Source organism: Lepidochelys kempii, chromosome 10 (genome assembly GCF_965140285.1).
Source record: "Lepidochelys kempii isolate rLepKem1 chromosome 10, rLepKem1.hap1, whole genome shotgun sequence".
In the NCBI taxonomy this organism is placed as follows: Eukaryota; Metazoa; Chordata; order Testudines; family Cheloniidae; genus Lepidochelys; species Lepidochelys kempii.
Window position 1 is genome coordinate 72,345,360 of NC_136389.1, and position 26,602 is coordinate 72,371,961.

The window sequence follows — 26,602 nt, forward strand, 5'->3', positions numbered from 1 at the left end:
ATTAACAGAGGAGTGCATGCAAAATCTTGCAAGCAGTGGGATTTCTTGACCTACGGATTCCATGATCCCAGGCCACACCAGGTGGCTCAGTATGACTCCAGCTCAGTCTTGCTCCTGTGCAGACTCTGACTTGTGTGGTATTGTAAGCATGTGCATTCAGCAACTAGCATTTGGGTTTCACTGTTATGTTTTATGGCTTACAACACTGAATGAAAAAAAAAACAACACACCTCCCCCATCCACAGATGCCGCCCTGAGTGCCGGCTCCCCAGCTCCCATTGTCCGGGAACCACGGCCAATGGGAGCTGTGGGGTTGGAGCCTGTAGGCGGGGACAACACGCTGAGCCCCCTGGCTGCTCCCCCACCTAGGAGCCGGAGAGACATGTTGCAACTTCCCCCGTCCCTGGGAAATGCAGGGGCTACCTGAGGTCAGCGCCACATGGAGCCTTCACCCCAAACCCCCTGCCCCAGCCCAGATCCCCCCCCACACACTCTGAATCCCTTGGCCCTAGTCCAGAGCCCCCTCCTGCACCCCAAACCTCTCATCCCTGGCCCCACCCTCATCAGAACCCTCACCACCTCCCGTACCCCAACCCCCTGCCCCAGCCTGGTGAAAATGAGCAAGTGAATGAGGGTAGGGGAGAGCAAGCGACGGAGGGAGGGGGATGGGGTGAGCAGGGCCTTGGAGAAGGGGTGGGGCCTCAGGGAAGGTGTGGGGCAAGGGTGTTCAGTTTTCTGCAATTAGAAAGTTGGCAACCCTAGCCCCACTCCCTACTTCCTCCCTCCCTCATTCACTTCAAGCTGAGAATGAACAATACATTTGGAGTGGAACCACAGAAATGTTGCTTTGCACGTCAGACTCGCATGAAGTACCACATATGCCTCAGAAACAGCATCATAATTTGACAAGGATAATCATTTGTATGTGTTTACTGGTATGCATATGTGCAAATCAGGTAATTAGCCAAGCAACACATGCATGCAAATACGTAGTTCGACAAATAAATACACCAATTTTGCATTTGCAGCTAAGGCAGACGTCTTAAAATTTGGTATTGACTCCAGATTCTCTCTAGGAGCTCAGAGAAGCCTCGCTTCTCCCACCCCTCCCCCACTTATTTCTAGTTCCAGGTAACTCCACTAACTCTGAGTCCCTAACTTCTGGGAGCATCTCCCTTCTCGCTGCAGAATCTGGAGGCAGCAGAAACATTTTGAGAAGGCCATGGCCATTCCTTTTGACTCCCGGTCATTCTCCTTGCAGAATCATCCCACTCTCCAAAATTTAAATTCCCCTATTTTTTTCAGTATTTGTGAACAGAGTGAGCATTCAGGTAAGCTTTGGCCTTTGCCACAGGAGTAAACCTTACTCAGGAACCTTCTAAGGTTCCCTCTTTGGAATACTTCTTTTAGGTCCACTCCCGTACTACTTCACAACTCAGAACCATCCCCGGCCTCAAAAGAGAGAAATCCTCCATCTGTAATGCTCCTCTATCGCAAAATTGTTCTCAGTCCACAGACCCCTGGAAAGCCAAGGAAATATGCTCTCACAGATAAGTGGTAGACATTCTTTCGCAAAAAGCTTTTGTTACAGGTACCTGGAAGGTTGGAACTTGACCAGGAATGTAGCAATTGTGATCTTTCCCCAGGGTAAGATCCCCTTAAAGCAACTCCCCTTAAAGCAAGTTCTGCCAAATTTCTTGCAGCCCCTAACAGGCATCTTCTGGGATTTGTGTGGCAAACAAGTGAGTAGAGTTAAAGACATGCCTCCATGTTATCTGTAAGGCATCTTCTTTTCAGAGGCAGAAGAGGAATTAAAGCTAGTTTGCACCAACCTTAATTCCTCTATAAGGAGCTCCACTCACAAATACAAGTTGAAAAGCCAGTACTTCCTCACCAAAAGATCAAGAAACAAAGAATCAAAGAAATCTGAAAAAGTACAAAACATTCCACTCATCGTCCAAATAGAAACACACTTTATATCACAGCATAAAAATTAGGATCAGGATATCCAGGAAGGAATTTGCCCCACTATTCTCTGATTTACTTGATACTACAGGTAGAAGGAGGATAACAATGTAGAACATCCAGCCAAATAAAAAGGAAAATATGGCAAAGGTATATGCCTTCTAACCAGAAACCAGATATAGTCCTGACCCTTTGGGATTGGGGGAGGGGAGGCCGGTTACATTAGAACTGGAATTTCCTGATAAAATGACACATTTCTTACTGAAAGACCACATAGATAGGGAAAATGGAAAGCACATCTGAAGAGACTATGGGGCCTACATCTCATTTAACCAAGCAACCATAGCAAACACTTTTTTTTGCAGGGACATCTCTATTGTGGCATGGTCTTAAAAGCATGTCACCCATCCATACCCATTTCTGGACAATATATTGAAATCTCTCCAGGTGTCCAGAAAGCAACAGCTCAAGCTCTAATGCTGCTCCAGGCATGCAGTTATGTCACATATCTGAAGTATATGAAATCCAAAACAGAATATCCCTCCTGTGAGTGGAAATAGACACAAAGCAGGGCACGACAAGGATCAGACCACGTAGATCCTATAAAGCTCAGATCCTACCCTATTCCCCACCCCAGAGAAGTTAGCTTTGCCTTCAATTTATGGGATCAATGCTATTCTGCAAAGGATTACACCTTGACAGGGTGAGCTTGGCAAACATTTATTCTCAGAGCCTGGAATCGTTCTCCTCAATAGTAATCTTAGCAACAAACTGATCCCTTAGGAAAGAAATACCATAAGGTACCCAAAGGCTCCCCTCCTTCCACACCCCAATTACTTCGCGATCTGGGATCACAACAGACAAGCATAAAATGTTGAGGAACCCTTGTCATGAAGCAGCATGCAACCCAGCGAACTTGTGCACCTATAGTACAATGTACAATTAATCTGAGGAGCGGGGTTGGTGTCAGCCTTACAGTTATATGGTTATTTTAAACGTTCCATGCAAGTTCATAAAGGTAAACGTCATTAACAAATTACCAAGTTATGAATAAAGGAACTTGGATTGATTTAAATCATCAATTTTAATCATGATTTAAATGAGCAAGCAAGAGACCTAGATTTAAATTCTCAGCTTTAATTGTTTTGCATTTTTACTTTTTAGCTGTTATCCCAAAACCATGGTGACTCTCATTGGTTATTAACCATTAAAACATGTTGATTTGCAACTAAATGTAGTATATCTTTTACACTAAATTTGTACTTCTTTTTGCTAATGGGAAGGGTACACCGTATCTATACATGGTTATTTAAGCAATTACATACATTAATTTACATATATTCAGATTCTTAACTTCTACATTTTTATTATGTTAGAAAATGGTGAATGATGCATTTCTTATTTACTGAATGACTATTCATTTTTTACTTGTGATTTGTTTCAAGTTCTATTTGGATACAAATTCAAATCAATTAAAATAGTTTTATATAATAAAAATAATTAAAATGCTGTTGGATATATAAAAACATTTAATCAAAATATTTTGGATTGAAAACTAACTGACTTATTTAACAAAACATCAGTAGATAATGAACTGAATTGTTTCTGGTCTCCAGGTTCTTCAAGATTTTAGGACTGGTAGATCTCATCCTCTCCCAACTTCATTTTTATTCAGACTGAAAGAGGAAAACTAGCCTTCCTGCTTTTTCAATTGCTTTAACTTTGAATGAATAGTATGGGAGCTGAACCAATTTATTCAACTGAAATGAAGAAAACATTCCCTCTGCACCTGCAGAAGAGGTTACCACAGTCAGAAGCTAGTTTAGCACTTGAACAAACTCTGGTTCCAGAAGCTTAACCGGTTAATTCCACCAGTTCGGTGCTCTGACCTGTAAAATTTGGCAGCAAATATATATTGTTTCATATTAATTTTTGTATTTAAATTATTTTAATAGATTCTAAGTTTGCACCTTAATATAGGTTGTCAATTTCAAACAGGTTTATTTTTAAAAAACTAATTTAAAACCAATTTTAAAAGCCAATTTAAATAAAAATAATCTTTTTTGAATTTTTTTAATCAAATAGTTATCCACCCTACATGGAAGTTATTTTAAAAACTTTTAATCATATGTACAGTTTTGCCCTGGTCCATGAGCCAAAAAGGAAGCAGCATGATCTAAAGGATATGGTTACTGGGTATCAAGTTTAGCTGTCTACAGATTCTGCATAGAAGACACACCCAAAAGTCAGGTTTTCCAGAAAGGCATTAGGTGAGCAGGTTTCAGAGTAGCAGCCGTGTTAATCTGTATCCGCAAAAAGAAAAGGAGTAATTGTGGCACCTGTTAGTCTCTAATGTGCCACAATTACTTCTTTTCTTTTTATTAGGTGAGCAGTTTTCCACTGCCTATCCACTGGTTCTCTGGAGATCAGTCTGCTGCCATCTTCCCATATAAGGAAGCTACATTTTTCCCTTGCTGAGTCACTCTCTCAGAAAGAGAATCACAGATGCTTCAGAACAATGAACACTGCCCAAAATCCAGGCTTGTTATGCCCCAGAAAAAAATAATCTTCTAAAGCACCTCAAGGAGTTCACTATATTAGCATCTGAAAAAGATCAGATATTTCTTCCTCATGAATACAAAACTACTGGGTATTCACAGGTGATCTACTCTCATCCTTTCCATATTGTTTCTCTGATTGGTTTATGTGATAAAGACACAGCCATTCTCCTTCATACATGCAAGGATACATTAGGTTGGTTGGGGTTCAGGAAGAACCATGAAGCAAGGTTCTTAGCCATACATATCTTCATTTTTTTCCTGTTCAATTAGGTGTCATTTCTAATCTAGCCAAATAAGGATTCATTTCCTACTCTAAGTGCTATCAAGGGTTAAAATACATATCATTCCCCAGTTCCTCAACTGTGCAAAAGAAAAGTTAAATCAAAATAATTACAATAGTAAATGCTCGTCTTTGCAGACTAACAGCAGCTTATGATTAATCCATTCAGCTGCTGCTAACATGCAGTTGTGCCAAAGGATCTGGGCCAAAAATTGTTACATATGCTGTGTCCAAAGCACTAGTTTTCTTGGGTAGGTCCATGGAAAATCTGAGACACTGCACACAGTAAACAGGCTAGACAGAGTAGGAGTAGAAAATGATCTCCACTCCCAAAAACAGGACCAATTTAAAAAAAAAAAAATTTAAAATATCAGGACAGAATGATCCCCACTCCAGAAAACAGAACCAATTTAAAAAAATAATAATTTAAAATAGCAGGACAGATTGGCAACTCCCATCTAAAAGGACAGATTAAGTTTTAGTATTCTGGCATTCTGTATTCAATTCTGGAAGATTGAAAGTGGGATTCAAAAGGGGTACCTTGAAAAGACAGATAGATCATGGAGGCTCTAATCAGAGCAGAATGCCCAGAACTGAGCCTCAGGAGGGGAAAACTGACCCTACGGTCCTATTATAAGGGAAAAAATACAACTGAACTTTACCAGCAGCTCTCAAGAGCACCACACCCCTGAGAGCTAAAAGAGCGACTGCAGGATTTCCTAGTCAGAACTCTTGATGCTGACTCTAACCTATGGTACGATCCTCTCCTCACACACGCATGTTCCTCCACTCAGTCCTGACAGGATCTCAGAGCAACATGCGAATAGCGATTCACCCCTATTTTAAAAAAGATAACCAGGATGCAGATGAGACCTTATTAGCGAAACCAACAGTGCTGAAAGTGAGGAGGTAAAAAAAAAAAAAAGAAAAGAAACTGAGGAACCCATACGAAGGCAGTAACGTACTTCTGTGAAATCACAGTCTACACAACAGGGACTGGAGCAGGAAGCAGCACCTCCATCTACGGGAAAAGAAATCTCTAAAGGTAACCCACTGATGAAGCTAGGGAACGAAAGGCCTGTATTGATTATATTAAATACATGAAAGCCAAATTCACATATTAAGACAAGCTGTCCAGACATAAAACTAAAGCAGTGATATTAGGATGAGGACACCTTCAGACAGGTAATGCCAGAAAAGAGAATGTGTGTGTTAGCTGCAGGCAGTCTGGCGGAGGCAGTACTTATAACCACTGTTTCAGATGTGGGAGCGGAGAACACTACCAGTCGGGATGCCATGCACAGAGGATCACGTGAGGAACTGGCAGAGGGTCACCCCTACAAAACCAGGAGTGACTGGTGGAACTTCAGAGTCCCAAAGTCAGCTTCAGCATCAGGCAGGAAAATCACAAGAGAGCAGAGACAAAGCTGAGAGCCCTGTGTCTGATTTACCGGGAGTGAACCATGTCTGTCATCTAATGCCCGAACAGCAAACCAGAGTGACTAGCTCAATTGGAAAGAGATGTTTGGTGTGGTGTTTCCTCAATAAAGCGAAAACGATGAGACACTAGGACACAGGTGTGCATAGTCTTCTTGAGCCAGTGGGTGGAAGATAATCTCCCAAGGACATGCCTTAGGAAGCTTGAAGAGTTACTGGAAATAGAAGATGGGCTTGATCTTAAAGCTGCCCATAGAACTCAAATCCCTTAAGAAGGATGGATTGAAGTCCAGTTGCAGTTAAGCAAAGATGACAACATCTTGACTGTTCCTGTGCTGGCCAGTCCACAAAAACTGGAGAACTCAATCACTAGCCACAGTGTTATTGACTATCTCTTCTAATACCACTGCTGCAATTTACCTGATGAGGCACCAGCACTTAGCTTTATTAACAATATGAAACATCTATTTCCTCATTTGGGCATGGCCAAAGTAGCAACTCTTGTGAACTTCATCAGAAATAAACAATTCTGACAAATTGTGAATGCTTAAAGTAGGGGGAAAGGAGTATGCAATCCCCAAAGGAACAGCCACTGATGCAGCATGTTGGGTTCTTACAGGCCTGAATACTGAAAGTTTAATAGCCATATTTGAGTCAGATGCTGCTGCTCAATGGCCTGAGGATTTAGACATGAGACTCACTAGCCAAAATACCTAAAGGATCACCTTGCTGGATAAATATCCCTGTGAGTAACCTTGTAGAACATGACGTAACGCTGAAAGGATGAACTGTGCTGGGAAGTTTACTGAAAATTAAATCTGAAATTTAAGTGGATGGATACTCAACAGATAAAACCTTTCCAGGTGGCATCAGTGTTTAAAAAGAGATGGTCATATCAAGCGCCAAGGACTAAAGCCAGCAAAGAGAACAGCCTCTAAGCGGAAGAGATGACAGATCTGTTTGAACCAACAGTGAACCTGAGCCATTTGTCAGAGATGCGAAGGAAAATGCTCCAGCAGACATTGAAAGAGGAGCCCAAAGCTTTTTCCAAAGATGACAGAGACATGGAATAGATCTCTAGTCTGCAGATGACATTACCAGCAACGTACAGAAGACTTGCATCTCACTGTCTCGTCCATTATATAAAGAGCTAAAGGAATATCTGCAAGAGCTCCTAAACAGGGGATGTGTTACAAAATCAGTCATCCTATCCATCGTCAGTGGTATGTGTCTGGAAAAGGGATGGTAGTCTAAGATTCTACATTGACTATTGGGGATTGAATGGACAAACCATAGCAGACAGAAATCATCCCTCAAATCCATGATGTTCTGAGTGGATTAGGAGGTAAATCCGGTTCTTCCTTTTGGATCAAGTGAAGGCCCACCATCAAAGTTTCATGGCTCACCAAAGCCATCACATCATGCCCTTCATTACTCCATGGGGCCTGTATGCATGGGTTAGAATCCTCTTCGGTTTAACAAATGCACCTGCTGCCTTCTAGGGTGTATGGAAGAGTGCCTTGTGGACCTTAGGGATGAGGTATGTATTACACGCTTACAGCAGTACCTTTGAAGAACACATGGAGAATGTAAGGGGAGTACTACAATTAAAGAAACATGGAATTAAGCTGAAAGCTTCTTAATGTGACCTCTTTAAGAGAGACGTATGTTACCTGGGAGTGGAGGGTGTCTGCTGAAGTTTATAAGATGGATCCAGTTGACACCATGGCTGTTTGTGCTGTTGCAGAGCAACTACCAAGCACAAGAGGGGAATTTCATAAGCTGCTAGGCTTCCTCTCCTACTATCAAAGGTAAATTCAAGACTTCTCTCTAATAGAAAAGCCATCGTATGGCTCATCCAGTCTTTGCTCAATAAATTCTAAAGCCAGAATGGACCATTGTGACAATCTAATCTGACCTCCTGTATAACACAGACCATAGGACTTAGCTCAAATATTTCCTAGAGCAGATCTTTTAGAAAAACACCCAATCTTGATTTAAAATTTGTTAGTGATGGAGAATTCACCATCGTAAATTGTTGCAATGGTTCCTTACTCTCAGTGTTGAAAGTTTACACCTTATTCCCAATCTGAATTTATCTAACGTTAACTTCCACCCATTGGATCGTGTTATACCTTCTCTGCTAGACTGAAAAGCCCATCATTAAATATTTGTTCTCAAGGTAGATACTTGTAGACTGTAAAAAAGTCACCCCTTAACCTTCTCTTTGTTAAGCTAAATAGATTGAGCTCCTTGAGTCTACCACTATAAGGCATATTTTCTAGTCCTTTAATTATTCTTGTGGCTCTTCTCTGAACCCTCTCAATATCCTTATCTTATCAATATCCTTCTTGAACTTTGGACACAAATGGACACAGGATTCCAGCAGCAGTTGCACCAATTCCAAATACGAGGTAAAATAACCTCTCTACTTCTACTTCAAATTCCCCTATTTATGCATCCCAGTATTCCATTAGCTCTTTTGGCCACAGCGTCATACGGGGAACTCGCGTCCGGCTGATTATCCAAAATGACCCCTGTAATGTGGGGTCTTGGAAATAAAATAGCTGGGGAAATGGCAAATCTACAGAGACAGAGCTAAATTACATGACATTCCCCACCTCCGAGAGAGAGAGGGAGAGAAATGCATTTCACACTGTTTCAAATGGGGAACTCTGTAAGCTTAATAGTGAGACAGATAATACACCATACTCCACGTAAAATGCTGATATTGCATTCTGTTCCAAAAGCTTTATGAAATCTGTACCTGTTTGGTTGTTCTTCAGTATGATAGTTATGTTGTTTGACTTCTACTTCAAGTCAACTGTAAAAAATTAATTGTAGCAAAATAATGGTCTGTTAAACCAACCTAAGAAATGAGCTTTGATATCAACATCTTCCTATGGTATCGACAGACAAGTCAGGGAGATAACATCACAAGAACATGTAATCTCAACTACTTCTATTCATCACTGATCAATAAAAAGTGTTTAACCTTACTGTAACTGCATGCAGCAGCGTGCAGCTTCTTTCAAAACCTCCAAGTCAAGCACAGAGAATCGCAGCAGAAAGCAATATACGGGTCCTGGAAAAGAGAAAATTGGAATCATTTGAGGCACCACTGGCATCAAGGGACTTTTAGAATTACATACACAAAAGCGAGAGAGAGAAAACAGTTGAATGGGACAAGCAGTTAATTTGAATACAAGCCAGTGATTGGTCCAGGAGGGAGAATGGAAGTCTCCATTAACCTGTGGAGCTTCACATTTCAAAAAGTAGTAATATTCTGAAGGTGGGAGTGAAAAAAACAGCTCTTTTACCCTTTACTCCTCGAAGTGACCTGCAGATGAGGACAGCAAAGCCCCCCTTTCCATTGATGGTTCAATTATATTAAAGTGAAAGATACATCTTGTTCTAAATGGAACTCCTACAAAGATTAAATAAACTCGTTTCAGGAGGAAATCCTTCTGGAGCAGAAGCACATGTTGCCCGCAAGACCCACTCTCCAGGGCACTTAGTAAAGAAGGGCCAGTGGAGAAGGGGCAGAGGAGGGCCAGGCTAGCTGGAAGGAGCCCTGAAAAGCCTCCACTGTCTGGAACTCCTGCGTGCCTTTCCACAGGCAAATACCCTGCTCCAGGACATGACTTGCTTCCCATACTGCACCCAAAGGGATTAATCTGTCCCACTAAGTACACATGGAAAGAGGACAATTTAACTAAATAGGGAAGTTGGGTTCTTAACATACAATTCAGAATGGTGAGAGGAGAGAAAGTACAGTTACTGGTTCAGTTTATTAATGCTCTGTGGGAGATTTTATTAGTTAAAACAAAGTCAGTCAAGCACCTCAGACCCTCACCTGGTCACCACAGCAGGAAAAGTTCCTGTGTACACACAAGTCAGCTGAAACTAGAAAGCTCAACAGGTCATCTCCTGCTTTCCAAGGAAGGGAAGCATCTGTCTTTGCTTACAAATGCCTTCCTGGCCAGGAGAGAACAGAGACAGGCAGCTGCTCTCCCTCACACTGAAACAATATTCTTTAGGGGACCCAGGATTAAAAGTGCATTTATGATCAGTAAAATGACAGTGGTAGTGGTAGAAGTAGTGACTGGGAAACCCTTTATCCTGTGTGAATTAGCAAGTGAACACAGAATGCAAAAAACAAAGATGCACCACAAAATATACCTTGTTCAGTTATTCTCACAACTATAGTATGGCTTTAATTATAATGTTGCACAGTAGAACATTTCATTAAATGAATGAAGACTTATTAAGAGCAAAAGTTGCAATGCAGTCTCGTACTGAGTCTTCGCTGAGAGGTCAAGAGACTTTTTGTGCAGTTTAGCAAGGTTCTATTGTATAGAAAATGGTATCATTTTACTACCCATGGGAAATAACAGATACTCAGGGAACAATGGTAGAGAACAGAGCTGATTTTTTTTTTTAAAAAGTGTCTTCTTTCTTCAAAATGTAATTGAAATTCCAAAATTCAAAAGTTTTCAACCAGCTCTTGTAGAGAGTGTAAGCCTCTTTCCATGTTTCTTTGTTGGCAAACCCAGATGGTTCAAAAGAGAGCTTAAAAAAAACCCTGAAATCCACCCTTGAAATAATTTCCCGCCTGGTTGACAATACAATAGACATTAAAGTGGAAATTAACCATCTAAGAGCGTTACTTCTAGTACCATGCATTTCTATCTGGTGCCCACTTGCAGAGCCTGCTAGATAAAGAACCTTAATACTCATTTGGTTCAAAAAGTGATGGTGTCTAGAAGATAGTGGTTTTGTTGTTTGATCGGATACAGCTGATCACTCAGGATGAAGTTTTCAAATATGACATGAAGAGGATTTAGCCACACAAACTCTCTCACATAATGCTAAAAATTCACTCAAATTGTAATGTCACAGCACAGCATGTAAAAAGCCGTTCCTTTGTCAAAATAAAGAAAATCCTCAATCCATCTAGTGGATTTTCAGCTGTTATCTTCTCAAAACCCAAAAATAATAAAGCAACTCTGGAACGCCCACATAGCTCTGACAATGCCCATTGATTTTGACCTGCAATACCCTCTACTATACCAGTCCTGTGATTCTCTTAAGAGAAGCTGTCACTCATGTTAAATTGTTTAGCAGTTGTGTGACATGGAAAGAACATCTATAAGACAGGGCAGTAAGAATTTGAAACTAACTTTCACTTGTGGTCAGAGAAAGGACAAACTCAGGAATCTAGAAGCTACAAAAACAAGAAGCTAAGATATAAAACCATTGGGTCAAGTTCATTCCTTGTGTGACGCCCAAATGAGGTCAGTTCAGTGACACAACAGGTGAACTTTGCCCATACGTTCAAAAAGCATGAACTATATGCAGAAGAATTTCACAGTGAAAGAGACAGAAGCCAAGCAAAGAAGGATAAATTATGTAGCAATAAGACAGTTGCAATGCTGAACTGAACAAATCGTATTCACCTTCGGAATCACCAGCTTAATGCATGTGAACACAATTAGGTATTAACTGACCACTGGTTACTTTCTAAAGTATTTCTTTGATGCCATTCACCTTGATATCTCAGCACTATGGTATTTTACAGCACCTACAGTGATATATAACACAGAAGAATGAGGAAGTCTGAGATTGTCAAAGCATCTATGAAACCAACTGTGATTACTATCTTGGCAAATAGCCTAAGCCAACATAAAGCGGATTTATCCTTAAGCTTTTGGATTGGCACACTATTTAGAGATGTCTCCAAGAGTGGCACCTCAGAACTCTTCTCATATAGCCCTCTGTGAATTATTATTAGGGTTGCACAGAAACCCCAATCAGGGTCCTATTGTGCTAGACACTGGGTAAGTATCAGAGAAGACAATCATGGCCTCAGAGAGTTTACAACCTATGTGAGGGACAGAACACACAGCTGAACCAACCAGACAAGCAAGGTGATGGTGGTGTTGGTAAAAATGAAATAAATAGAGTTAAACAGAAGTCACAGTTTGCCACCAGCTCATCAACTAAACAATCTATTTCTGATCTGAGAAATACCTTTGTCCCATCTGGCAAAATATGATCATTGGATGGCAGATCGTTGTGTCACTCAGGTCTAAATGCAACCTTTCACACTGAGAAGATTGGAGAATACTCTGCCCAAATCACTGGTGAATTATTGATGAGATTGAGTTTTGGCAGGCGGTGATGGGAGTCTGCACAATTTTAAAGATACAATTCCAGTGCCAGAATTAGGTTTGCCCTTTGGCAGGGTTGGGAGTTACAAACCATGTGCTGAAATGTGGGCCACGTGTGTCCCCCAAAGCTTGACTGCTTAGAGTGAGACAGCTTCAGACATTGCCTTTACAAGAAAAGGACTACACTTTCAAAGGACCAACCTCTGTACTTCTAGATGCAAAATGAACAACAATGTCCTTTAGCACTGACTTAAGAAAAGTGATTTATACTCAGTTAAAAAAATGCTTACAAACAATTTCAGGGCAAAGACAGAAAGATCCAACCAGTGATTGACAGGTGTCCTCTAATTTCCCCTGAAGAGTCAAGTAAGCTGAAACACAGGCTTGCTTATCCTTCAGTTAAAACAAAATAAAAACAAACATTAACAAAGCCAGAAGCCACATTTTTAAAGTTATTTCCTTTTTTAAAATACGGGTTATTTTCTTTTCCTTTGAAAAGTGTTATGTACTTTCCGCTTTGCAAGCTTCAATGGTTTTGACAGATATCTCAGAATCTGTTTTAATTGTAATAATTAAGCTTTCAACAAATCCAAATGGAGCACAAAAATTGGGCACCAATGAGCTACAAGATAAACAATCTGGTCACTCAATTACAGACCTAAAAGTTGCAATTCTTCAACAAAAAAACTTCAAAAACAGACTCCAACGAGAGACTGCTGAATTGGAATTAATTTGCAAACTGGACACCATTACACTAGGATTGAATAAATACTGGGAGCGGATGTGTCATTCCACAAAGTAAAACTATTTCCCCATGCTTATTCCCCCTCACACCGTTCCTCACACGCTCCTGTCAACTGCTGGAAATGGCCCACCTTGATTATCACTACAAAAGGTTTTCTCTCTCTCCGGCTGGTAATAGCTCACCTTACTTGATCACTCTTGTTACAGTCTGTATGGTAACAGCCATTGTTTCATGTTCTCTGTGTATATAAAATCTCCCCACTGTATTTTCCACTGAATGCATCCGATGAAGTGAGCTGTAGCTCACGAAAGCTTATGCTCAAATAAATTTGTTAGTCTCTAAGGTGCCACAAGTCCTCCTTTTCTTTTTGCGGATACAGACTAACATGGCTGCTACTCTGAAAGATAAACAATTGATTATTTTGAACTGTTTGCTACAGCTGGGACCTCATAATGACCAAGACACCCAAATTAGGCCAATCCCATAGCAATGACTCCCTTCAAAAACCACAACAACCCCCACTTTACAATTTAGTATCAAATTAAACCAATGAAACTGTTGACTGCCCTCGCTACATCCCCAAACTGCTGTCCCATCTACAAGGTTTTGAACAGAATTTTTACCCCCTTTGCTGATGGCTGTATTTGCATGCACATATTTATACATTGCCATAACATATATACATAGCCTTTCTGGTTACAGAATATCCTCTTCAGTTTTTACTGGTCCTTCAGAAGATAAAAGCAGCTCACAGAAGGCTTTTGGAAGTTTGTCCCACTGTTTAGACAGAATTAGAAAGTGTGGCCCACTTTCTGTGCACAACCAAAATATTCAGAAATACATATTAATGAGAGCAGGATTGAACCCAGAGACCCAGTCTTGCTTTTACTGGAATGTGTCACAACCTTCATACTATGAGTATTAATAATATTTTTGTTTGTTAAAAAAAGTAAGCTCTTGGAGAACCATATCAGGGTCTGCATCACCATGTTCAGTGTATTTGGGGGACAGCAAGAGTATTCTATAAACTTTTTATGGATTTTAAAAATACTGATTGATGATGTGCCCTAATGTTATAAGGTTCATACTAAGACCCAGTTTCCATCTCCAGACGAAGAACTGTATTTTAATTTTTAATAATTTTTTTTTGGCACATAACTCCAAGCAACATCAAATTGCTATAATGACTCAAGCCTACAACCCTCTCCTCAAAAGAAAGCGTACTAATGACACCATGGATCCTCCTTCTTGGTGTTAGCGTTTCCCCTCCAGGGGGCACAGCCCGTCTGTTAGTACAAGACACAAAGGATGACGTCTCTTCTACAAGGACATTCAGACTATAATGCAAACAAGTTATCCCCTCTGTTAACATGGGCCACAGCCCAAAATAAACCCTCATCCACAGACCAGGAAATGTGCAGGAAGTGCAAAGAACAGCAAGCTCAGCACCACAGGAACACTGTCATTGCTAACCCACAGGCTGAGGCACTGCTGATGGAGCATCTCAATCCTTATTTTACAGATGGAAAGCCCATGCTCCATCCTAAAAGGATGGGTTTCTCTCCCTAGCTTGTGAACACATATTCACAAGTGGTCTTGCAAGAGGCAAAGTTTCTAGTGCACAACAATTTGGGAAAAGCAAATACCATGCATTCTTTGGATGGATTCACTCCTATAAGCAGGTGTCCTTGGGCAACAGTATTTTGTTGCTACTGGATGTGGTATTTTTCAGAGCAGAGAAGTAAACGTAAACAGAACCTAAACGTATTGCAACTCATTATTCCTAGGAAATTAAGCAGCTGACCCTGGAGAAAAATCCAAAATGGATCAGTATTTTTATATGGGTTGCCGAAGGTACGCAAGGCTCTACCTCTATCTATATAACCATGACTCGCCAGCAGCTATATTCCAGTGGAACAGCTAGCTAGAATGATGAGGGTAGCAAGCACAGGGGATTGAGCTTTCTCAGCAGCTGGCCTATGACTGCAGAACTCTCTCATGGAGATGGCAGAATACCCAAAAAAATCTCACCTCCTTCAGAACTAAATGCAAAATTCAGAGAAAAGATGGTCCTAGTGGTTAGAGCAGCTACACAACTGTAGCATTTCAGTGTAGACACTTACTACAGTGGCTGGAGAGGTTCTCCCATAGCTATAATTAACCACCTCCCCGAGAGGCAGTAGCTAGGTGGCCAGTTAGCACTGTCTATGCCGAGGGTTAGACGGCATCTCTCAGGGGTGCAAGTTTTTCACGTCTCTGAGAGATGTAGCTACTCTGATGTAACTTTTCAGTGTAGACCAGGACAGTCTCTCTGTGTCTCAGTTCCCATTTGCAAAATGGGGACAGTAGCACTTCCCTACCTCACAGGGATGTTGTGAAAATAAATACATTACAAATTGTGAGGTGCTCAAATACAGCAGTAATTGGGGTCATAGAAGTACTTAAAATAGAACTCAATTATTTAACTTGACTTTCCCACAAAACAACAACAAATCCGTTACACACACAGAAAATATGTGGGAAAGAAGAGAAAAAAATCACTGTAAAATATAAAATTAAGAACATCAGATACCACAGCGATGAGTATGAAACAAAAGTTCAGCCAGATCAGCTATTCATTAAAATGGATTCAACCGTACAGGATAAAACAAGAAGGAAATAAACACTGCCTCAGTGAGAGTGTTCATATTTTATATGGATATGAGATTCTTAACCCCAAAGAGCAAATTCCCCCCATCAAATTATCATTTCTATGCCTAGAGGCTTCAACCAAGAGTGAGGCCTCATTGTGCTCAGCACTTTGCCTATATATAGTAAGAGTCCCTATGTCACAGAGTTTACAGATTAAACAGACAAACTGTAAGAAGGGTAATGGAGGCACAGAAAGGAGAAATTACTTGCATAGGTCTCACACCAGATCACTGGCAGAGGGGTGGGAACAGAACCCTGATCCTGACCCCACAGTTCAGTGCCCTACCCACTAGACCATGCTGCTTAGCACACAGAAATGAGTTGGCAGCTAGAGAGGCTCCCAAAATGGGCCACAGACTGCCTTTTCTAGTGTTCTAATGCCTCACAAATATCTGCTTTTAATCTGGTGCTGATCTGCCCAGATTTGCCAAACTGAACATCAAGTAGGCAACCTTAGAATTAAATCGTTTGACTGCTCAAAACAACACGTCACTGAGGCGATGTAGTATTTAACATAATTACATTAATGAGAAGATCTATATAATGTTCCTAAACCAATAATGAAAGAGGAAGTCTAATGATGCAACAAAAAACTGCAACTGAATCTCAGATTACATACTGGCTTGCACAACAGCTCAGACAACTAAACACTGAGGCAGCTAGTAGAAATCTTACAGACTACACATCATTTTTCCCCACCCGTTGCTACTTTCCCTCAACCACCGCTTGATGTTAAACAAGCTAGATCCTAGCCAAATATACCCTACTTCCATTCCATCAGGAGCTATGGGGTAAACATCATTGAATGAAGTGTTTTAGCAGCACTGCCATCAGCAGTATCACCTAAAACAGAAAAAGCATCAAAATGAAAAAAAGCATCACTGTGAGGCTGATCTGTGCGAAAACCTTCAAATTCAATAATATATGTGGCAAGTCTGTCCTAGCTGCACAGCTCTCTTCTCCCAGGTGTGAAGAACTTCCCTTTTCAGCAAAGAGCAAGAGGAGCCATGTACACCAAAGAAAGACGCTGTTCCCAACAGATCATTGAATTGGTTTCACTGCGGTTAAGTTTACAGAAGTCACCACAGTTGTACTGTGTTGTATGTTTTAACTCCCAGCTGGACACTGATCCAGAGGCAATGTCAGCACAGGGTCAGTTTATACTGGAGTCATCCATAAATCACACAAGGCCTGGGGTTCTTTAGACATTGGTTGGATATTCGCAGCTAGGTTGGGATTGTGAGGAGGGGAGGTGGTCATGCCCAGGAGACTGCTACAAGGAGAGTTTTTTATTTTGTTGTTACACTTCCTTCATTAAAACACTGCCAAACAGTAATGCTTATTTAAAACTACAACATTAATTTGAAAGCGAAAAGGCATTTCATTCCAAATTCCTCTTTTTATGGTTGTTCAACATTTTTAGTTGTATTTTACACGCCAATAACTAGAAGTATCAGATTAGCAGTATTATTTCCCCTTCCCTTTGTAAAGGGCTCAGAGATCTAACAGATGAAAAGTGCTACACTGGTGTAAGACCTCAGAAGTATTATTTAGATTTAGAAAAAGAGCACAGACAATGCTATTGAAAAATCAAGGTGTTCATAATCAATTGGAAAACTCAAGTGCTGATTAGCTGGGGGGGAACAGTATCCATTTGCAAATTGTTTACTTACTAATACTTGCTAGTGATTGTTCATATGTTTGGTTTAAATGGGTATGGGAAAAGCCTCCATTTGATGTTCTATAGTATCTGGAAATATACTTTGAAAAACAATGCCATATATTTTTTCCCCTCTATAAAAATGCTCATCCATTATGGAAACAACATATTAATATTCCTCATTCACTTGGAAAACAAACTATTCAAAATTCTCATACTAAACTCCAAATTAAGAACAATTCACTCCTGCAATGCATCCTACTATGCATTCCCTTGCTCTCCTCCCTCCCCCGAAATCATTCAGCTATTGCTTTTCCAAGGTAACATTCAATAAGACCTCCACATTCCACGAAGCACAAGAGAACTTGATACTATGACAAGGTTAATGTTGAAAAATGGGGCAGAGCAAGACAACTAGAAGGGGAGAAAAATTCCATTTGGCTTTCAAATGTAAAAGAGGGGTTTGGATTGTATTTTGTTTCCTTGTTTTAAATAAACCCTGCTTTGAGCAGAAAAGTCAGTTTGTTCCTGGTTACATTAAACACATGCAATGCACGTTTAAGAAGCGTGTTGGAACACTCTCAATTCTTATCTTTCCAAGACCTTGGAAAACATTCTGTCCCAAAAAGCAGGCACTGTTATTATAGAAGTCGGAGTTGTTCACTGTGCAAATATCACTGAGTGCACAGCAGCAAAAGCCGGAAAGTTAAAGTTCATTTGTACTTTGTTTCATTTATTACAGAATCATTTCTGCAGTAGAAGTAGAACTTATCTCTGGCTATTGTTGTTACAAATCTGGTGTGGGCTTAACTGCAGTAGGTCAAATAATTTACAATATTGTTGCAGATGGCTGGAAATGAACACACTGCAATTATAGAGCATCTTTTACCTGAGGATCTCAAGCCCATCACTGGCACTTCTTGATGGGCTCACTACTTCAATTTGCTTTTGATTAATATTTTTGAGAGAAACCAGGCCAATGCAGAGGGCAGCATTGTTTTCACCCAGTTACTTTCCTGCTCCTCCAAAGGGAGACAGGAAGGATGCAACAATAATATCTTTAAGGAGATGCCTCATAATGATGCAGTGCAATAGTTTTCAACTTATGGTTCACGGACCCCTAAGGGTCGACAGACTATGTCTAAGATTTCCAAAGGTGTCTACACTTCCATTAGAAATTTGTTATGGGTCTACAAATGAAAAAAGGTTGAAAACCACTGATGCAGCGTATCTCGGGTAAACAACTAAAAGGATTTGTTAAATAGGATTAGTAAGTCACAACGAGAGCCAGAGTCCACCCAACAACACAGAGCCACAAATGCCATGTACTTTAATGGCTCTAAAGGGAGGAAAAACAGGCTCAGGTTGCAAGTGAAATTAAAATGATTGCTAAGAGAGTCAGCGTATGGATGTAATTCACTTGCGCCTGGAGGCAGACGTCAGCATCACACTAGGTATCAGAACCTGCCATTGCTTTGTATTCTGAGGTAACAACAATTCAGGCAGCATCATTAAATCCTAGTTGCACCAGCAGACTCCTCCTGTAAAGTTTACAAGAAGACAAGGTGTGTGACATGAACGGGATTTTGAAAAGCGTCCCCCCCATTATACCAAAGCCAAGACTGTGAGACACAAAACTGACCACACAATGACTTCACCAGCACTGTAAGACGTAGCGGGAAGAAAAACATCCCAAAAGCAAGTAAATCAATCTGAGTACTTTGCTGGGCACAAAGCCTACAGCAAGAATACTGTGGCATTACACAGCACAGTAACGTATACCTTTGTGCCTCCCTTCATGGCGCTGTGGTAGCCTCTCCTCCTCACCATCTCTTGAAGTCAGAAATCTTTGGTGAAAGCAGAGTGAAAGTCTTATTTCTAAAGGATGACCACAGATTCAAGCGGCTACTCAAGAAATTTGGCGAACTGGCCAAGATACGTAGGGTTCAAATGTTATAACATGGAACGACAGATGCACCTTCACTCATTGCACCTGTCAACTGTATTTTCGAATAATATGGCCCTCTCTCAGTGGGGCCTCTAGGCACTATTGCAATACAATAGCATTACCGCATATAGTGAACTACCTGCATTTCCACATGCGTATAGGGCAAGTGACGGCACCACTATTCACCTAGACTAACACCCATGGGCGGTCGCGTGTTGCAATAGGGTTTGTAAATGTGACTTCAGATCTCTTGGATCTTCCCTCTCCCAGTTCCTATAACTGCCAATAATCTTCCACCCTCGTCTCCCCGCCTCTCTCAGCAATACCATAAACAATTTAACACTAAGGCAAAAGTTGAGGGGTGGAAGGAGAAAACAGCTCTTTGAAAGACAAAGCTTTCAGGATATGTGTATTTGCATGGCCTCCCTGAAGTCAAGGGGAGGACCCACATGGTTAGTTAAGCACCTACAGTCTGTTACAGGATCAAGGCCTTCAACAATATGCACTCCAGGGCCGGGAATGGGGTTTGCTCTATATTTGTAAAGGCTTGTGAGTATTTGCAGTCCTATACGCATCATTTTATACCAACAGTAGTAACAAGTATGTTCTAAGCTACTGTGCACACACACATCCCTCCACACATCAGCAGGCAACAGGATTCAAACTCAGGACCTGCTCCCCCAAGAGCACAGAACTTCTTATTGGAGACCCAAAAGAGCCACTCCACCAACACAACCACACTGCTGCAGCTCACCCACAGGCCTTTCGCGTTACCCTGGGAGACAGATGTTCTCTCTGATTTCATTTCAAAAACATATCCAGATGCAAGTGCCTTGTCACAGACCAAAAACTGGGGGTAATGGCCTGATTTTCCGAGGTACAGAACAGCCATTGAAGTCAATAGGACCTGCAGGTGCTCAGGACCTTCGGAAAGCCAGCTATAGGATTTTAAATGAGGATTTTGCCTAATATTGGTCTCATGTATAACAGATGATTCCATTCTCCCTCACTGCTCCCAGCTCACCTTGCTTGAGTTGCCTTTTCTGGAGATAATGATTCTGATAGGAGATGCTGGCTGGTAAGATACATTTTTTTCTAAAACCTGTTTCTCCCACCTTCTCCAAGTGCCCCTGGCATTGGACATTAGCAGCACTTCTAAATCGTTGAGTCTTCCTCAGTAGCTCACATCTTATGCTGTGTAGCATTTCTCTTGTTTGCTCACCAGCACTCCCAAACATCCCTAATATTACAGTTTGTCCTGCCGCCATAGCAGTTTATCAACTGCATGGCAGCACATTCAGGATTATACACCTAGGACACAATCCTGCAGCCTGAAATAAAACCCTGATACAGAGAGGTCCATTCATCACGGATACTCACATGTAGGATGCCACAGCATTCTAGGAGGCAATGTGCCTCATACCTCAGGAATTACCACTTTGAAAGGCACAAAAGGGTGGTATTTCTAGGAATGGTAAGTTGAATTATACCACCTTCTGTAAACTTCAACACCTGCCCACAGATCTGCGAACACAGACAGAAGGGGTTAAAGTAGTGTTTCTGAAGAGTTAATCTGTTCGCCTCACCTGTCCCTGGAGTATGCAACATGCATATCTGCTATCAAGAGACATGTTGAACAGGTGGAGGTAGAAGGAGTTAGCAAGAGCAGAGATAACCCAAAATATGCATGGTCAGCAAGTTTTAGAGGAATAGAAAATCCATTTCCTTAATTATATAAGTTTATGGGCAATTTTTATTAAAAGTTACACTCTTACAAGGATAATTTTTAGAATTAATAGTCTGCTTTAAGAGAACAATAAATCCCAGGGCCATCGGTGTCACCACTAAAATGCCCAAGCTCTCAGATTTAAACTACTTACAGTATGGAAGGTTAAGGGACCAGCTGTGCTCCTTTTCTACTAACCTGGGAACAGACAGTCAGGGAGAGAAGAGAAAAAACGGTAGGGGAACAAGAGAAGCAACACCGCTTCACCCGTAACTTAAAAGAAACGACTCCCCTCTCCTACAGGCCATTTCATTTGCAGGCTGCCAGTAATGGATCTCTTGAGAATTTCAGGTGCGGAATAAGCAACAGAAGCAGATTAACTCCTAAGCAACAAGAATCCTATTTTCATGTAAATGTCCTAAGCCACTAAAAGTAAGTGAGAAGGAAGGAAGGAAGGAAGAGACCAAAAAATAAATCAGAGAAATAGTTTCTACCCAGAACATTTTTCCAAACTATTTCTAGGAAGGGCCCACTTCTCCTTATGTTGGTTTTGTTTGGGGAGTTTTATTGGGGGGGGAGAGAAATAAAAAGGAGATTTTGATTAATAGCTTTTAGGGGCAGAAGGGACAATTATGATCATCTAGTTTGACCTCCTGTACAGCACAAGTCAGAGAATTTAATAATAATTCCACCCCGCAATTCCAGCCTCAAGATAACTACCTGCTGAGGTCTGTCTATGAATGCTCACACCTGCAATGGAAGATTGGGCTTTGCCTCCAGTAGCCCTGATGTGTATCTTGCCTTTGGTAATTTTTCAACAGCTTGAAGTGCGTATTTCTTCCTTTGCAATTTCCATCTCAACCAAAAGGGAAAGTGTAAAGGTGCTGTGGCTAGAAAAGAGAGCTTGGGACCAAGAAAGATCAGCTCCCATTCGGCTGCCAGCACACTCTCTGTCTCACTGAGTCCAATTCTTTTTGAGCTACATGGATCGGTCGGAGTCAGTGCATCTTGCAGGAGAGAAAGAGTGTGCGTGCACACTCCAGGGATGCACGGCAAAGTTTTAAACTAGTTAAAAATAAGTTAAAGGCAGCGCAGCCAGACCACCACCAGCACTTCAACTCTCTTTTGACCTACTGAGAAAGTATGTACATATCTATCAGGAGCGAATAGCAAATTTGCTTTAAGCTTTGCATGCCTCACCTCTGACCCCTGTCCCCAGCTCCCACCTCTGCCATTCCTTAAACAACTGAGGAAATGAACTACAAAACATTAACACAATGCGAAGGAGCAGACTTAAACCAACAAAAACAAGGAAATTGCAAGTTAAGCCTCTTGCTCTGCCCTTGATTCACCTTGCTGCATTTAGCTCCTGCTCCGCTCCAGGACCCTTCCATCCTCATGTACACAAGAGCAATAAGGCAAAGCGATGTCTAACCTGGATTATGTTTTTTTTTATTCATTAAAGTGTGTTTTAACGTAGGCATATTTTCTTAATTGGCGCTTCACAAATGCAGCTAATATATTTGATTCTCCTCCTCCTCCTCTTGTTGTGAGATTTGCAATTATTTTAGGAAGTATTTCCCTTACACTACAAAGGGCATCCATTGGGCCCCCCGTGACAGCTATTTCATTGCTCATGCTAGAATATAGCTTTATTCATATAACTGTTCAGTCATTCTGTTGTATTCCTCTTTGGCCTTGAGACTGATGGAAGCACGAGCCCAACAGAACCCCAACGGAAGTGTCAATTTTCTTAGGGGCCTGAACTGGTATTAATACTATTTGTTTTCACTAGCAACATAAGACTCCTCTTAACCCTGTTCATCACCCTAATTACTGATCCTAATTGGAATGCAACACACCTAAGTCCCAATCCTGCTCACCCTGAAAGCAACAGGAACAAGATGCCTCTGGATCGGTCCCTTAAAGGGCCAGGGAAGTAAATGCTCAGTGTCCAAGTGAGGAGTTGCACTCAATACTGTGACGTGCTAAGCACTTTCTTGAATTAGGGCCAAAGCATTTAAGCACATGCTTGGAGTTAAGGGGAGGGTGCGTATGCCTAAAGTATGTGGTATAGTGTTTTGCTGGATCAGGCCCAGAATGCTCAGCACTTTGAAGGACTGAACCTCAAAGAAAGGGAGAGGGAAGTGGGAAATGCTTGGTAGAAGCACAGCTCGTTCTATAGTATCTTTTGGTATGGAGGAGTTTATGGGAAATTCATCTTCAGTTTTGTCCTGCACAGGGTTCACTGCACCCACACAGGCTGTGCCTTAGAAAAGACTCAAACTGGGTGCACTGAGTTGTGTCTAGTTTTGATGTGAAATCAGCCACAGTTTGCTAGAAACTGAGGACCAAGTCACTCAAAGGTCTATGAAAGTTGTAACAACCCGGGCAAGCTCAGAGTTTGAAGTGAAACAAGGATCTGAAAAACTTTCACAGGGGTGCAGTTTTTTTGTTTTTTCTTTATGTATTATTTTAATGTAACAATGTACCCAGTAAATTGAAATTTAAAAAAAGGAATCCTCAGTAATATTTACATTTAAAGAACATCAGGAATACGATGCAGCAGAATGTCTTGATGCTGCATATTTTACAGCACCAGCATTTGAAATCTTCTCATGGAACAACGATGCATCTCTAGCAAACATTATAAGAGGCACTAATCTGCCCACATTAAAACCACAGGGAATTAATACCACCAGCTTAGCAATTAACAGAAGAAAAGTTAATATACAGGAATTGGCTTTATAAACTTCCAAAGTCCAAATGTTACTCTCCTTCTTCCGAATTCAAACACCACACTTCCAATCCTCAACACTGGAGCAGTAAGAAGAGCTTTCCTGGAAGTGGAAATCCCTGCAGCAAAAATGCCAATGAGAGAGAAGGTTTAAGGATTGTTTTGTTTTATTTTGTTGGTCACTTAAATCTCAATACAAACACATCTACTGGCTTCTTGTTTCCAACAAGGCTTCAATGGCAACAGTACATGTAACTGATTAGAACAAGCCATGCTATTTGTTTGGTGGCTCAAATGTCTCCATTCCTAGCCCTGACCTTAAAACCGACTTTCTTTGACTTAACATTTCAAAAGGGAGGGCAGGGGGCAGAGATAGAAATAAAGACGAACTTCACATTCCAACATCTTAAGTAAATAGAAATACTAAATGATGTACATCTATCTTCCACTGACAAGAAGGGCTGGAATGTAAATTGAAAAAGCACAGAAGTGGCATAAAAAAAAACCCAAGAGAAATCCTACAAACATCACCCTCTGGCTTTGGAGTTTTGTTTTGTTTTTTTGTTCACACTGCATGTATTAAACGCAATGTGCAAAGGGTGTCATTCCAGATTGTTCTCATATATAGAAATAGTAGAATGGTGAGCTGTAAAAGAAACACTTAAATTGTGCAGACGTGTTTTGTACGTTGCAAACAAAAAAAAAGAGAAATATGGACTAGGGATAGAACTTTAGAAATAGTTTTTGACCTCACTTTGTTTGATTATGGAATGTTCCTAATTAAAACCAATGGACTCATATTCTGGTTATGTGTAAGTGGATTACTGAGTACATAGGGACTTCTCCAAGTTTTAGGATATGATAGAGTAAAAAGGCCATCAAATGATCCAAAGGTTCAGTTCAAAAATATTATTTTATCTTTTCTTATAAAGTGTATTTTAAATGGTTTGTTTTTGCATCATCATAAAGAATGAGGGGTTGAGAAAAGAGAACATGAAGGAAGTAGATAAATGTACGAGGATCATCTTTCAATTTCATGCTTCAAGCGTGGGGAAGAAAAACTGGTCAATTATTATTTGGTGACACCTTTGGGTTTAGGGGTTGCACTCTCCTCCTTCTGAAAGAATTTGGTGGGGCCTTTTGTGAGAGTTTCTTTTCCCTATATACTTGCTCTCCTCTCAGACGTTTCTAAATACTTTAAGTTGCACTTGAAATCTTCCCTCCTGCAACTGTATCTTGTTTTCCTAGGCACATCTCCCACTTGAGTTATTTGAAACAAGTTTTCCATCACGAACTGTTGGAGACATCCTTTATTATTGCTACTAGTCACCCAGGAGCTGAAGAATGGACATTTTATTCATAGCAGGGTAGGTGCAGAAGGAGAGGGGTTGGAGAGAGTGGTCAGGTTTTAACTTGCTGTGAAAGTTATCTTCAGCTTCCCATACAGACCTGCGGTAAGCAGGGTGGATAACAATCAATGATTTTTTTAAAAAATTTAAAAAAATTGATTTTTTTTAATTTAAAATTGGATTTTTTTGATAAAAGCCTTTTTCAGAAAAAAGCCTATCTAAAGATAAATTTAATTAAGATACATTATAGCTCAAAGAAATCTCACCATGGAATAGGGATTATAAATTCTAATTCTATAGTATGAGACAATATAGTCATGTAATGTTTAAGAAAAGTTTTGTAAATGAGTTCCAATAGTTCATGGATTAGGGACCCAATTTTATGGGGTTCCAGGGGCTTCTGTATAGATTACTTAGGTTAATCTTTCTATCTACCCAGTGACTCAGGGACTCAGTGCTCAGTCTAGAAGATACCATCAGAGATGCTTAGTTTTGTAGTTCTCAAACTGTGGATTTATGTCTCCAGAGATAACATGCTTGTTAACAGCAAAAATGTTTTTATATAAATAAAATAAATAAATATAAAGAGAGAGGTGAGAAATCATAGAATATCAGGGTTGGAAGGGACCTCAGGAGGTCATCTAGTCCAACCCCCTGCTCAAAAGCAGGACCCATCCCCAATTAAATCATCCCAGCCAGGGCTTTGTCAAACCTGACCTTAAAAACTTCTAAGGGAGGAGATTCCACCACCTCCCTAGGCAACGCATTCCAGTGTTTCACCACCCTCCTAGTGAAAAAGTTTTTCCCAATATCCAACCTAAACCTCCCCCACTGCAACTTGAGACCATTACTCCTTGTCCTGTCAATAACAGACCTCAACCCTATTGTCCCTCTGCAAATTGGTGTACACAGAGTCAATCCCTTACCTCTCTCTAAAAGTGAAAAGTTTCAAAAAGTTCAATGACTAGAAGATTGTTGGGGGCAGAATAGATCTGGACAAGGAGAAGACATCTGGAGATAAATGCGAGAAGGGAGAGACAGGCAGTAGAAACAAAAGTGAAACTGTTTGAGCAGCATATTCCAGAAGTCTTGAGGTCTTTCTGAGTGTAGCCTTCATTGATTTGAGATCTACCATACCATTCTCTCACTAGAAGGAAAAACCTATAATGGCAGCAGGCCGTAAGAAAGACCCAGTTTGGGAATATTTTAATGGAGTTCCTCTACCTGCGGGTAAGACAGGTATTCGTGCAAAATGCAAATAGTGCAACAGAGAAATGCAAGGCCTGGTTGCCCAAATGAAACAACATCATGAGAAGTGTTCCTTCTCAGG

General features: G+C 40.8%; 1 protein-coding gene across 6 annotated transcripts in view; it reads right to left on the bottom strand.

The window, feature by feature from the left end:
* AKAP13 (A-kinase anchoring protein 13) overlaps positions 1 to 26,602 on the bottom strand; it is a 330,780-nt gene that overhangs the window by 258,717 nt on the left and 45,461 nt on the right. For 2 of the 6 annotated variants that reach the window (XM_073304196.2, XM_073304195.2), the window contains one exon: positions 9,244 to 9,328. The exons of 1 other annotated variant lie outside the window; for it this stretch is intronic. In XM_073304196.2, coding sequence (XP_073160297.1) covers positions 9,244 to 9,254 — 11 coding nt within the window. In that variant the 5' untranslated portion in view covers positions 9,255 to 9,328. Of the gene's footprint in view, positions 1 to 9,238; positions 9,329 to 19,294; positions 19,360 to 20,840; positions 20,982 to 26,602 lie in introns of those variants that run through there. 3 more of the 6 variants (XM_073304197.2, XM_073304198.2, XM_073304199.2) reach the window with 3 other exon arrangements.